This window comes from Cyprinus carpio, chromosome A8 (genome assembly GCF_018340385.1).
Source record: "Cyprinus carpio isolate SPL01 chromosome A8, ASM1834038v1, whole genome shotgun sequence".
Lineage (NCBI taxonomy): Eukaryota > Metazoa > Chordata > Actinopteri > Cypriniformes > Cyprinidae > Cyprinus > Cyprinus carpio.
Window position 1 is genome coordinate 13902841 of NC_056579.1, and position 15717 is coordinate 13918557.

General features: G+C 37.5%; 2 protein-coding genes across 2 annotated transcripts; one reads left to right on the forward strand and one right to left on the reverse strand.

Moving 5' to 3' along the window:
- Positions 1 to 4544: 4544 nt before the first annotated feature.
- Positions 4545 to 6051, reverse strand: LOC109095106 (CCAAT/enhancer-binding protein beta-like). Its single transcript, XM_042762397.1, has one exon. The coding sequence runs from the start codon at positions 5839 to 5841 to the stop codon at positions 5011 to 5013; it is 831 nt and encodes a 276-aa protein (XP_042618331.1). The 5' UTR covers positions 5842 to 6051; the 3' UTR covers positions 4545 to 5010.
- A 2201-nt stretch (positions 6052 to 8252) lies between these two features.
- Positions 8253 to 15265, forward strand: LOC109094798 (plasmanylethanolamine desaturase-like). The gene is made up of 6 exons (XM_042762398.1): positions 8253 to 8474; positions 10257 to 10376; positions 10620 to 10711; positions 12084 to 12228; positions 12323 to 12535; positions 13042 to 15265. The coding sequence occupies exons 1-6, from the start codon at positions 8339 to 8341 to the stop codon at positions 13161 to 13163; spliced, it is 828 nt and encodes a 275-aa protein (XP_042618332.1). The 5' UTR covers positions 8253 to 8338; the 3' UTR covers positions 13164 to 15265.
- Positions 15266 to 15717: the final 452 nt, after the last annotated feature.

Sequence of the window (15717 nt, forward strand, 5' to 3'; positions counted from 1 at the left end):
AAACCTATTTACTATTAATTTGTCTGCCAGGGATCGTTCACCTTTGATATGTCGGCCTTGTTTGTTGCAACAATGGTGTAGTTAATATTTAACCACTGCATTTTTATACTGGGACAGTATCAGCTGGCTTTTCAAGAGGGTGGAGAACTTTTTAAGTGGCCTGAGAAGTTTGTTTTACATTGAGGACTAACTGAAAGAAATTCTTTTCTTTTAAAATGTGTTTTCAAGGAAAAGGTCATTTAAGGGAAGTGAAAGGACAACCACATGCTAAAAATATGCAGAGGAAGCTTGAGTGTGTTTTTGATATAATTGAAAACATTTGATAGGGGTATGATTAGGATTTCAGGCCAAACGGTACAGCGATTTAAAAAAAGCTGAAATAACCAAGACACAATAGCTGAAGGCCATATGAGCAAGTCTTTAATAGTTTCTAGGTAAGATGTGCAAGCGCGTGGGATGAGGGTTTGACAATCCAGAGCAGGCTGGATCATATTAATGTCAGCAGGTCCTCCGGCGGCGTGACGCAGCGATTCGTTTACTGACAGACGTAACACTATTGACGGTAAAATCCTGCCTGGAAGCGGGCGGGGCATTGCTCTCTAGTAAAAGGGGAAAAGAAACTTGTAATCCTGACGTTGGAAACCCCTGTGTTAGCAATCGACGGTCCTCAGGAGACTGGGACAGAAACAAAATAAACAAAGCTGCGCGTCTCATTAGAGCTGCCATATCAGAACAAGCGTAAAATAAGCGGCTTGCTCACGGAAGTAAGCGAAAATAAGCAAACACTTTTCCTTGGACAAAAGTAAAATAAGCGTAAAATAAGTTACTTGCGTCATCAAAGCTAACGAAAACATACAAGTTTGATTATTTTACAACCTATTTGTTTTGGAATAATAATAATTGTATAACGACAAGGTGATCGAAAATAAGTAATCCCCTTTTTATTTTTATTTTTTCTGAACACAAGTCTTCCGAAAACACACACTAAACTACTTTAATTACTGTAAGCAATTAATTATTCACGAAAATCGGAGTTTTGCAGGTTGCTTATTAACCCATTTGTGCCAAATTTTTTCGGAATGGTTTCATGCATATAGTCAAGTTATGTGAACATGTTCTGCATTTATTTTCCACAGGTATTTTTTTTTCTTTCTTGAAAATCGTATTTGAATGTGGGGCAACTAGTTGCCGGTGGGCAAATATGTTGTAGGCGATGCACCCCTTCAATGTCAACTTTGAATAGGAGGAGAGCATTTGGCATCTAACTCAAAATAACTGCTTTCAACAGATCAGTAACATAAACAGTCATAAACAAATTTAGTATGCATAGAAGTCGAAAAACATTCGATGCAAACCCCCAAAAAGTTCTAAAAGTATCTAGATTATAATCTCTTGAATATGAAAACACAACAAATCCATTTGTCTTAAAGTGGTGGAACACAGTGCAGAACAAAGTGCAGCCATTAAGTTGCCCCAACGGGGTTATTGTGTGTCAAAAAGTTAAATAAAAATAAATAGATAAAAATAAACAGAATGGAGAAAATATTACATCTATATACTGTATAATAAAAAGGTATACCTGAAAGAAATTTAGGCTGCGCATTTAACTGTTTGGTTACCAACATAAATATCTTCTTTTGTGGTCAACAGAAGAAAGAATCTCATAGGTTTGCAGCTTGAGGGTGACTAAATGATGACACAATTTCAATTTTTGTGTAAACTTTCACCTATGTAAGCAGTTTTAGTATAAGGAGCCTACAAGGAGTATTGCGGTGAAGGTACAAGTAGTTTTATGAATTTACATAAACATATTTGCATGCTATACTTGATTGTTTGTTTATTTATTTACTTATTATTGAACATGCAGGTATTTTCATTCTTAGAGGTGTGTTATTTAAATGAAACTAAATAAATAAAAATAAATAGAATGAAGAAAATATTACATCTATATAGCCTTATAAAAAAGGTATAGGCTACCTGAAAGAAAATTACACATTTTTTAGGCCCATAGTATTCGATGGCTGACTGTAGTAGGTGATTTCATATAATAATGTAAATGTAAACTCATTACTTGTCTGAATTTCAACATTATAATGAAATCATAAGCTACTAGTCATATAAAGAATTAGGGTCCTTGACCAATATGAAATGCATCCAAACTGGATGAAGGGGCCTCAATATTTTGCTCTTTACAAGACATAATGTCATAAAAGGGAGAAAAAGATAATTTACAGCAATTAATCCCATGCGTTAGCTCTTTATCGTTCCATTCTTCCTTTTGTGTGACCAACGGAAGTTTGTAAACTGCTGCTGTCACTTGAAAACTGGAAATTCCCAAACCCCCCCACCCCCATGGCAAAAGCAGACAGAAGTGGGGCAGTACAGCTGTGTGGAAAGAATGCTCTCTCATCTCCTCCTTTTGACAGAATTATTCCCTATAAAATTAAGGTCTACTGTACAGTAGAGATGTCAGTTAAAGGGTTAAGTTATGTTTTAGGTTTTAGGATATTATGAAAGCAAAAAGCAAAAAAAAAGACAAGTAAAATTGATTTGTTTTATTTTTATTTTAGTACAGTATACCCCATTTTTATATTTTTTTTATTTTCATTTGATTTGCAGAAAATAAAGTTGCCGCTTGGACTTTTGACTTGGTATGTATTTACAAATAGATCTCCTGTAAGATTTGTTTTGTTTAGATGATTCTAGAGACCCTCATTGTAAATGGTTGTTTTGGACTAAACCAGTTGCATTAAAGAGAGTATTTAAGGCAGTTGTACGTTACACACACAAGCACACTTGCATGCACAGATGGAGAAGGAAGTTGGAAGTGTTGAGCAACTAAGATCCTCCTGCACTATAGGACGACGTTGTGAAATACACTGTTCAAAACAACACCCTTTTCCTCCTTTACTGATCAGTTTCTCACTGTTCAACAGGTTCCCTTTCAAAACATCAAACGAAATGTCAAACTAAACTTCTTAAGAAATCGTCAGTGTGGTGCAATCATCGTGCAGGCATTTAATTATGAAAGACAACCAGTTAAATCAAACATAATAAAAAGTTATACACTCACAATATACAGTGCTGTACTGAATGAAAGTTGTTTCGCAGTTGTTATGCTTTCTTTGAAATTGATGTTTGTGGTTTTATTGATTTATGTATCAGCTGTGTTCATGGTGTGAGAAATGTACACATAACAGACAACAGTCTTCTTCACACAGAAGAGAAATATTTATTCTAGAAGTTTAGATGCTGTTGATCAAATTATCCAGTAATACGTTCATTTAAACCCCCACTCTCTCTCACTCTCCCACCTTCTTTTGTGATGGTGATGAACTGTTCCTTGTCTGCCTATTACTTATACTTTCCTGACTGACAGGTCATTCAACCTGTCCATCAGGTTTCATTTCCTCCCGCAGGACTCAAGCAGGAGCGGTCACACCTCAACATCTCCTGTTACCAGTGATGAAACACCAACAATAATTTTCTCATAAAACAGATTATGTGGGTACTCTGGTGTGGAAAAATGTAATGTCCAGATTTGTGTGTCATGATTTGACTTTGATGCAGACATTTTTTAATTGAATCAAGTCCACCTTGGCTATATTTTTTTTTACATATATTTCACACACACACACACACACACACACACACACACACACACACACACACACACACACACACACACACACACACATATAAATATATTCTGTTATTTATAGAAAGAGTTTTGTGTGTGTGTGTGTGTGTGTATATATATATATATATATATATATATATATATATATATATATATATATATATATATATATATATATTGTGTGATATAAATTGGCCTTCCCGGTGTATTATATTTATTTTATCCCAGCCCAGATATATTTACATAATTTCATCTGTGGTTTAAACACACCTAAAGACAAACTTTTTCAGTTAAAAAAGCATTTGAGTATTGCCTTTAGAACATGAGTGTATATATTGATTAAACCCTCCTCATATTGATCATTCATCATTTCCCTTATCTAAATCCTCATTTTCACTCAAATCAAACCATATCAGCGCTTGCACGCCCGTATTTCATGTTCATGTTTATATTTGGTTTATCTCACCCTGACATGATTTCTGTTGAGCAAACTAAGTGTTTGCATGTTTTGAGAAGGCTAGAAAGTTCAATGCTTATCTAGCCTTGAACCAGAGTATTTAACGGACCGCTGAACTCTTTGGATTGTGGACCTTGCCTGTGTATTTAAGATAAACTGTACCTCTGTATCGTGACTCATGAACACAGATTTCAAAAGATCTCCAAAATTCCAGTCACGAAACAGGAGATTTCGATCAAATAACTGTAAATGATTAATATGTCTTCATGTGTATGCATAGGCACAGTTTCACATGTATATGCCCTGATGTTTAAAAAAGAGCCAGCTAAAGTGAAACCAGAATTTACTGCATAATGGAAACTGAATCTCAGCAGCTGTGGGTGAATGGGTGGGTGTGTGCTAATATGTTTTTGACAGCAGTAATAAAATGTGGTCAGACACACAGGATTTCAGTATAGTAGAAATGATTTAATTCAATAAAATAGTATATAACAGTAGACCAGTTGTACCTTTATCATTTTTATAAGACTACTTCACTGCGTTTCCAATACTGTTACAATGAGTTGCATCATACCTCTGCAGTACAACTCTTCCCATGACAACCATTGCCCCAGATATGGCGAGAGGAATTTAAATAACAGAATATTAAACAGTAGATATCTCACTTTAAAACCCGTACAAAAATACTTTACAGACGAAATACGTGACAGGGTTTCCAGATTACCAGAGTTATACCGAGCACACGGTGGGATATTGCGCAATCCAGGCGCACAGTCCACTTTCATGTCTCTTTCTCGGTTGTAAACGCATTGAACGAGCGATCGCTCGTTTTTGAATGAATCACAGAAAACTTTTGCTGTAAATTCTGCACACTTTAAAGTCACTGACAGTCATTAGGCACCGCTGGAGACCGTCAGCACTGGCCGGTGGCTGAGAGCAGGTTCCGCAGCGTCGCCAGCTCGCGCGACAGCTGCTCCACGCGCTTCTGTAACCGGTCGTTCTCGGCCGCGAGCTCGAGCACTTTGTGCTGCGTCTCCATGTTGCGCATTTTGGCTTTGTCTCTGCTTTTGCGGACGGCGAGATTGTTCCTCTCCCGCCGCTGTCTGTACTCTTCGCTGTCCTTCTCCAACCTCTTTTTCCCTTTGCTGCCAGAGGCCATTTTGCCGCCAGACTGAGGAGATCTTCCCTTACCTGGCGGCGCAGGTGTACCTGGCGGGCTAGAGCAGGAGGAGGACGCGGTGGAAATGTTACCCAGGCTGCCGCTAGGAGCGTTCTGGTACTGCAGATACGAGCGCATGTCAAAGCCTCCGGAACCATCCATTGGCGGCTCTTCGTGTCGCCAGTTAGTTTTGGCAAAACTGCCCAGAAAGTCCGGACTGAACACGGCGTCTACGCGCGTCTCCTGGAGCTCCGGATACGCCAGCTGGTTCGAGTCCCGCTCTGTCAGCGAGATGTAGTTCTTGTAGTTCTGTAACGCTGCTCTCTTGCTCTTGTTTTCCTCGGAGAGAAACTCGCTGTAGATTCCCAGTGCGCGGTGCCGGGTTTCGTCTTGGCTGGCCAGATGGTGGGGCGAGTCCAAATAGATGCTGAAGTCTATGGCTTTCTCGTGCTCAGAAATATCATGAAGCTTCGTCATGGAGCCGTTCGTAGGCTGCTTGCAAATGCCGTCGCTGACTGGACTGCTGCTGGCGTTAGTGCTGTGGAAAGCGAGGTAGTCCCCCTCGTAAAAACCGGCCACTTCCATGGATCTTAACACCCGCCGGATTGCGGCAGGACGGAGATCAGGGTTTCGCCTTCCCCTGATAACTTCGCAAGTGTCACCGACGGCTGCGCAGTACTTCACGCTAAAATTCGAGTGTCTTCTGTCGGCAGAAGTAACTGGATGACTTTGGTCTATCTATGTAGGTGATAGGTTGCCTGCCCAGCGCTCGCTGGAGAGATCGAATAAGTTCCCATGCCTCGGAATGGGGTGTTTATAGAAGTGTGAAAGGGGGCGGCGATTCTGTGTGACGCGTCTTTCTGGTTTTAACCGCAGACACTCAGAGCTCAAAACAGAGTCAATAACAATAGAAAATAATCACGCCATAATCAGATACAAATACAGAGTTTAGGCTGCGACCTGCGTAACCGTCAACCAAAAGACAGATTAATTTTGAACAAGTTTAGAATCAGAGTCAGAATGAGATTTATTGGCAAATATTTTTTCTCAGTGAAGTTTGGAGTACAAAGGAGTAAAAACCCCATTATATATATATATATATATATATATATATATGATTTTTTGTATATTTTTATGTGTGTGTGTGTGTGTGTGTGTGTGTGTGTGTGTGCTTATATACAAATAACACACGTACATCAAAGACATAATTTAGATAAATAAGTTGAAGTAATTGCAAAGTCTATCATTATCCCTTATTTAAAAGTTATGATAGGCCTATACTGATCTGTATTTATTTTATTCGCTCAATTATGTGCTCTACATAACTCTACAGACATAATTCTACATAACTTTTAAGTAAACTAATGAAATAAGTACAGCTATGTAGGAAAGGCATGTTTATCAGGGAAGTGGTCAGTTATAAACTGTTGCCATGGGCAATGGTCATTACCCAGCTATATGTGATCAGTTGACCAGTCAAAGTAAAGTCTTCTGGAGAGCTGTAACTAAGCAACAAGGCACCAGAGGATGTGCTATATTGTAAATATAGTCAATCGTGACTAGTGTGAGTATTCACAATAAAGCATAACCTCAAGAGGGTTTTTTTTTTTTTGTAAATGTTTAGCACATAATAAAAATATTAGGAATTTTTAAGTATTAAAATATTTTCTTAAGTAAATTCATTAAATGTCATTCTTAAAGTTGAATATATAGTCCCTAATATAACACAAGACAAATAAGATTATCTATAGGGGCTATGACAGTGAACATGTCAAAGTTGTTACTATATCACTGAATGTAACTATATCACTGAATCTCTGGAATGCTGTATTGATCAATCAGTTGCTAGGACCGGAAGTGTCCATTTCATTTAAAAGTCTGTTTTCTCTTGGCTTATATAGGCTACAGGCCTGCAATATGATCCACACTTTATATTCACACATTGAAGTTAGTTAATCAGGTTTATTCACATTACTGATTAATATCATTGTCTAATCCTCAGCACCCTCAGTAGTATGCTAATTTCAATTTCAATTTGATTATAAGTCATGATCATGTTCCAGAGGCAGCAGGCGTTGGCTGCTGCAATAAACATATGCGGTAAGTCTGCCATCTGGTGGGCAAAATAAGGATTGCACAACAAGAGCTGCTTCACTGTTCTCTAGAAACAGACTGCTTCACTGTCTCTCTCAGCATTTCCTTTTCTTATTCAGCTCCTGAACATCCCCCATCGTGCAACGTCTTGCAAGAACCGACTCATTAAGCTGTCAGCACATAGTGAAATTCTACACATTTTCACGTTAATTTTATCACCAGTATTGTGTATTATATGATTTTTTTATGTGAAATTTATCATTATATGATATTTTATTGTAGACATGAGCATATGCGACGAAAATCCTACATCAAAACATATCAAATATCTATATTGTGATATTGGACTGTCCTCTGTCAGAAATCTTGACCTTCTTTACTAAAATCATACACGAATGCCAAGTCGTAATTTTGACACAGGCTATAGAACTGATGTTCATTTAACTGTACTAAACACTGTTTTAAATTATGAACTGTATTTAGTAGATTTGCTGCCATCTTTTGTGTTTCACGGAAGAGTGTCACATGGATTGTTTGGACCAAAATAAGAGCGAATAAATTATGACAGTTTTTTTTTTTTTTGGGGGGGGGGGGGGGGGGGGGGTGAATATCAGTTATTTGTTCCATAGACATCGTATTTCGCATCTACTTTTTCATTAGATTTTTAAAAACATGAAAATACATATTTAGACAATGCACAGAAAAATACCACCATCCAAACAAACCACAATTTTACGTTGAAGTAATTAAAATTGATCGTCTGTGTACCCCGTTTTCTGATTGGTTGGATCCGGGTGAGGCCAAGACATTCTTGCTTTCTGATTGATCGTCATGTTTGTTGTGGGAACGTGTTCTAAATGCTGATTGGATGAATGCTGCAGCAGGACGAACGCAATTGGTGGAGGGAAAAACGCGGAAAAGGTCGGACAGAGGCGTGGAGTTCAGGATGCGGAATTAACGCATCCGCTGCGCTCGAACTGAACTGAATATGGCGAGCACCGAGAGCAAAAGCGGGTCTTCAGAAAACTTTCACACACCCGAGCCAAGTGGATCGGAGCAGCCGGGCGCGAGATGGGGTCCACAGCATGCAGGTGCTCGAGAGCTTGCGGAGTTATACTCGCCAGGTGAGATTTTAAACCGGTTTTTTACGTTTCCCGTCGGCGCCGGTAAGCACCCGCCTCTGCCCACACCGGGGACTAAACGGACTGCCAGCCACAAGTTTCCCCTGGACAACCCCAAACAGCACGGTTACGGAGCCGTAGCATTCGCCTTGTAATCTAGAGTAGTTTGTTTTTAAAGTATAACGTTACATGTTCAGTCTGGGGTCTCTGCGGGGGTAAACATGACGCAGTTATTACTGTAGCATATAAGAATGGATAGTTAGGTTTATGTGGCTAGTTTGAAAGAGCTCAGCGACCCATTAGTGACGCCAGTTATCTGATGAGTCGAAAATTATTGTCTTGGAAAATTTGACCAAAACAGGTTATTAATCATGTCTTTCATCTATCTCTTATAGTCCCAAGGGACGCAATTCTGTGCCAGAAATAGTTGTGGTACTTGTAGCTGTCTGATACTGACAGGAGATAGCTTTGATTTCTTGATTACTACATAGATTAATAATTATGCATGCACTCAGTAATTTTATTTTATATAAAAAAACTGTACACACAAAACATAAATATATACACTATTGAATACTGTATAAGATGCATTTATATGTAAACAAAAACTTTTTGAGAGCACCTATAAGGACGGTGTCATGTTGACTCTTTGTTTTTATCTTAATAGGAATGGCTGATTACACTGTTAAAAGATGAATGACAACAAATAATGTATTTTATAGAATTAGCACAACAGGTTCACACAAAAACAAAGCCCACAATATTTAAATAGATTGTTCTCAGAAAAGCTAAGTGTACTGCAGGAGAAGGGACTCCATCAGTACCAGCCGGGAACAGTGGACATTGTGTAGGAGATAAATGATTTCTGTGTGAACACAAGGAGTGGAAACAAAATGTCACAGTAAGGAGAGCTGTGTGAGGGTGTGGTAACTGTGACAAGTTTGAGTTTGTTGGAGTTGGTGTGGGTGGGGTGCTGCTGTTCAATATGAAATGAAGCAGGACTGATGTGGGTTTCTGGGTAGAATTAAATTTAGTGCTCCTCGAACTTCCTCTGATAGTCTTGTCCTGTTTACAGTCACTATGGTAATTCAGGGTCAGGGTGTTTTCTGACTCTCAGTATTTTGGTGTCAGATTAACTCTGAATGAATCAGACACCTTGGAACAAAGATTGTGTCAACTGTGGTGAATCATGTTCTTTGGTCACTTCAGATATTTTCTACAAAGTGGTTCTGCACTGAATTGAGGACAAAGGTGAATTTGCCCTCGGCACAAAGTTGTAGCTGTGAAATGAAACAATGTGACATTGAGAGCATTGCTTTCATATAAGCTCATAGCATATGCTTCTGTCTCAATCTGTCATAAACATTTAATTAAATATTTATATAATTTCTATACAGTATGATAATGATTCTATATTGGAATATTAGCTGCCAGTATAGTTACTGTCTTTATGTGGCTGTATTGTTGATTTGTATTTAGCCACTTGTTGCATTTGCATTTATGCATTTAGCAGATGCTTCTATCCAAAGCGACTTGCAATGCATTCAGGCTAACATTTTTTACCTACTGTAACATGTGTTCTCTGGAAATCGAACCCACAACCTTTTGCGCTGCTAACACAATGCTCTACCTTAAGGGTTGAGGTTGGTAACACACTTCAGTAAAGAATTTATAATAAATTATATAATTATTTATTTTAGAAATTTTGTGCATTTCTGTTATTTTTGGACCCTGTTGACTAAAGTCTGCCATTTACAAGGTCTTGACTCTGCCTCTTTCTCACAGGAAAAAGATGTCAGGAATGGATCAGTGTGCTTATTTGCTTTACCCTCATGGCCTTCAACTTCTGTTACCTGGTAACATACTTCCACCTGGGACACACCTGGTACATCCTCCTGGGCATCGGTTGGTACAACAAACAAACCCGCATACATGTCAGTGTTTAATAAAGTCATGGTTAGACACAACAAAGAAGTTACAAAGTACAACTTGGAAATTCCTAGAATTCAGGAATGCTTGTGAGAGAAAACTGTGACTAGCAACTACCAAAAACTACTTTTTTTTATGGGAACTGAAAGACTTTTGTTTTATAATAGGATTTAGAGATTGATTTAATGCTCAGATTGCTGTTTGTGTGTGTGTGTGTAGTGGGAGGGATCCTGACAGCAGACTTTGCCTCTGGTTTGGTCCACTGGGGTGCTGACACATGGGGTTCAGTGGATCTGCCCATCGTTGGGAAGGTACAGGAGTGAAACACTCTTTTATATGTTATTAAGCATTGCCAGAGTTATTTAAAGTAAAACATTGAATAAAATATGACATTTAAAGTTGTGTGAAATGGAAGTTGCGATAGTCTTCTCTTCCATATTATGAGGTATATACGAGTGGAACAGCTTCTGTAATGAGAAAAATGTAGGGTGGGTCATGATTTCACCCTCACCCTTTGCCGGGAGTTTGATTGACAGGTGATCTGACCAATCACAAACCAAACAGGAGTGTTAGATTAACGTCAGTGGACTATCGTGTATTGACTTCTTCCCGTGGTTGAGACAATATAACGCTAATGTTCATTCATGTTTATTTCATGCTATACTTAGTAGTAAAGAGGAAGAGATTATCGGTTCACGTGATGCTTGAGGTGATTGCGTTCTCATGCCACACATCATCACACAGTTAAAAATACATTGAGGAGCAAAGAAAAGATGTCAATACACAATTTTCAAGTACTGACATTAATCTACTAAAGGCTGGAATATACTACATGACATTTAAAATCTGAACTGATAACTTTGTAAATAGTGACTGGCTATTATACACTACATGACTGAGGATCACACACTACCAGACTTTCAAGTTCTTCCGATCACAACAATCTCACACAGAAACATGCGTCTTGTTGCTAGGAGACATGTTACAAATGAAAACAACGTGTTCTAAAATCAGCTGAAAATATCAAACATTGTTGATCTCCTCCGACTGGATGGAATCATAATCTGAAGCTAAAAAATTGGAGTCTGTGACCATCATACACTATGTGATTTACTATGAAATCTGTCAACTCAAATCTGCAGACTGACTCTGACTTTCGGCAACTAGTGTCAACTTCTCCAGACAGTAAATCGGTGGAAAATCAGGGCAAAAACCGTGTAGTGTATTCCAGGCTTAACTCTCCTGTATGGTTTGTTTGTTTGGATTTGGCATTATGATTGGTTAGATCGCATGTCAATCAAACTCCTTCAAAATGCCTTCCCATTGGACAGTCAGTATAGTCCAACCTCTTTTCCGAGTTTTATGTGAAGAGATGAAATGTTGTTGAAAGGGGGAGGGGAGGTTGATGTTTTTGATTACAGATTACAAGTGCAAATGAATAAAAAAAAATAATGACTTGCAGGGATAAATCATTTATAATAAATTCTACAACTCTATGAAAAAAATTAGAATCGTCATTTTCATTGGTGATTTTAAGATTTTTGTTTATACGTTAAAAATCATTTAAACGTCTTCACGTTAAAGATCTTTTAAAGAAAATATGAATCTCAGGAAAATATTCTCAACTACTAAATTATACACACATAGTTATTTCTCTTTAAATGAGCTTTTCCTCCATCCCAGGCCTTCATTCGTCCGTTTCGAGAACACCACATCGATCCAACAGCTATAACGCGGCATGATTTCATTGAGACAAATGGTGATAACTGTATGTTGACTATCATCCCTCTGGCTAACATGACCGCAAACTTCTTGCTGCTCTCACCAGGTAAGATGCCAGATATATAATCTGTCCATCCGAGAGACAAACGATGAACCACATTCATTTCTCATATCATGCTGTTCTCTTTCTTTGTCTTCAGCTGAGATCTATCGGAACTACCCCTGGTACTGTTACGTCTTTGCTTTAGCCATTTTTGTTACATTGACAAATCAGATTCACAAGTGGTCGCACACATATTTTGGGCTTCCACGCTGGGTGACGTTTCTTCAGGCCTGTCACATCATTTTACCACGGAAACACCACAGAGTTCACCACGTTTCACCTCATGAAACCTACTTCTGCATTACCACAGGTACAGGCATTACACACACACACACACACACACAATACACAATATAAATAATATTACTGAGGAAATCATGGTACAGTTTTTAATAGAAAGCTCAAAGGAATAGTGTTTATTTGAAATAATTTTTTTAAGTCTTTTCTGTCACATCCTTGCTGAACACAAATATTAATTTCTTTCAAAATAAATAAATAATGATAATAATAATATAAAAACATTTTACTAACCCCAAAGTTTTGAACAGCAGGGTATGTGTAAGATATGTACACTTTACATGTATTCAGAGTTTAAGAAAACTGTAAATTTTTTACTTGAACATAACACCCCACAACATTTTTTAGATCCATTCAATAAAAATAAAAAAAATTGAACATGTATATTAATCTAGATTTTTTTATTTTCTTCATAATAGAAACTCATTTAGATATTTATTTTCAATTCTATATTTTTTTATCAATTAATGTCAATTATACTGTTATATGTAATTGACCCAAATGTCTCTGTATGTGCAGGCTGGTTGAACTATCCTCTAGAAAAACTGGGATTCTGGAGAAACCTGGAAGATCTGATCCAGAGCCTGACAGGAGAGAAACCCAGATCAGATGACCTCAGATGGGCCCAGAAATCCAAGTAATCTTCCTCTGCCACCAACCCACCTCCCCTACCTCAGACCTGCTATTCGGAGAACGGTCTTTCTCTATCTGTCCTCCCTCAGATAGAACAAGAGGAATAGCGAGATATCGAAGCCCAAATTAGAAAGCCATCAATTCTTCAAAACATTTAAGAGAAAGGGGGTTGACAGAGTGATTGAAAGCAATATCCCACCTGTTCACTCTAAAGATCCAAACATCTAAATCCTTATTGAAAACTTGAGAAACACTCTTTAAAGTGCAAAAAAAACAAAAAACAAGCAAATTTAAAATGCCAATACGTGAACAAATTGGGCTCTTTTCTGGACACCTTCTCATCCTTCAACTGCTCAAAGCTTTGCTGACTAGCTTGTTTCTGAGGGACTGGCCTGTGCTCTTGGGTTTGGCCTTTGTGACTGATATCTCTTGCTCTCACCCTTCTCTTGTTTGGGGATAAAGTGCAGTAAACTCAAGGCATTTTGGCTCTTTGATACAGAGGGCTGAAAACATGTGTCTTCATCTGTTGCTTGTGTCTGAACGGACAGAGCAGCATCATATGCAGTCTTACTTCAGTATGCCTTAAAAGACGAATCACAAGAATCTTGCTTTGCTTGGCCTCATCCTTACACTTCTTTAATTTCTTTCATAATTAATACTTTTGAAGCACATTTGCAAATTCAGAGGTGCTGGAAGCAGTCAGCTCTTGACCGAGTATATTAGAAGTATTTCCACACAAAGGTTAATATTTAGGTGTTTCAGTGTGAATAAGCCATGAGATCTACACCGGTGTCCTCGCTGCTCAACACTGAGATAACAAAACCCATTAGACACTCAGAAAAGGCCTCATATGTATCCATTTTTATTTTGTATTAACTTCATCGAAGGGTAGGTTGATGCGAGCTTGACAATCTGACTGACACTTTCACTCCATGGCTTGAGTTTTGGGTTAGCGTACATTGTTACTTTACAGTTTAATGTTCAATTTAACGCTAGCATGTTAAATCACACTGCTCGTAGTTCTTATTTAATAATAATATGAGATGTTAAAGGCAATTAGAGCATGATGAAAATGACAGAATCAACATCTAGCTGTCTAGTGACTTACAACTACTACTAACTGCTTATTTAATGAGCGTTATACACATTTTCTTTTATAAAGCTGCAATGATGATTAGAAAAAAAATAATTTACTTGACTTTATATTTTAATACAGCACTAGTCATATTTTTAATTATTAGAAATATTTAAAAAATCTTTCACTAATAAGAAAAAAAAATTCTTTGGATCGTTGCTTTGCTTTAAAAAGTGTTGCTATTCAAGCAATGTAGTTTAGGCAGTGTTTATCATGTGTGTGGTTACCATAGTAACAGTCATCTTATAAGAGTGAGGAAATGGAAGAAGAAATGAACAATATTTAATATCAAATGTTACATAATTGTGATCATTTTTGTTGTGCCATTTTTTTTTTATTTTTTTTTACTTTTTTCTAGCAGAATAATAACTGTTACACCCTGTTTGCACAGATGATTATCAGTGAAAATATTTCTGATCTTCAGCCCTTCAAAACTCAAAAACTGTAAATGTCAACCTAATCAAGTCATAGTTTATAGGTTTTATGCTTGTGTTAATATTCATGCCAAAACCTTGTTACCGTCAACAGCAATGCGGCAGTTGTTGTGTTTCAATAGGTCAGTATGGTGAGTACATGTTTAGATAGGTCAGCTCTACAGAAGGTCAGAGAATGTGTTTTAGAGTGCAAATTCATTTGTCCAGAGTTGTAAAACTGTTACAATGGAGTCAGCCAGAACTGTAAAAAAGCATATATGAGGCGTTTTGAGTTGATTCATGTGTTACGTCTTATTTTCCTCCTTTTCTGAATTCAGGAAGATTTGTTTAGTGGAATGTTGTGGTATTTTTGACAGTCGACTAATATCTTATATATTTCTATGCTGATTCAAGATGCCAAACTTATTTTTGCTCAGCTAATAGATCTGTTGTGGTGTGTTCGATCGGTGTTTATTTGAAGAGGACACTCCAGTGGTGATTTTCACTGTACGGGGAACTGGAGCTTAAACCAATTTGATTTAGTAAAATGTTACATTTGTCATTGGACTCCACTTGTATTGTTGGTTTTAGGGCTTGAGCTTGTTTTTTTTTTGTTCCGTCCCATCAGAGTCATGATGTAGTGGTTTTACATTGAGCTTTGGTTTTATTTAATTATTTTTTAGTTTTGGAGTTTTTTTTTTTAAGGTAAATTATAACAAAGGGTCTTATCATTAACATAGACTTTTTAGAGATTTTAACCATTTTGCATTGTCATATCCTCATCAAAAACATACCTGGAGTTGTGTTTTATTATGTTAGTTATCCTTTGTCAAACTCTTCTGCAATCAAAACACTGACCCATACATACTCTAGCAAATTTCACAAGGAGATTTCAAATAATGTTTTCACCATGGCAGTCCTTAGGGCTCCTAAAGTACTTTAACATCCCGAACAAAGCTTATTAAGGAATCTTTCAGAACATATTTTCACGAAGAATAAGAATAAAACAGAATA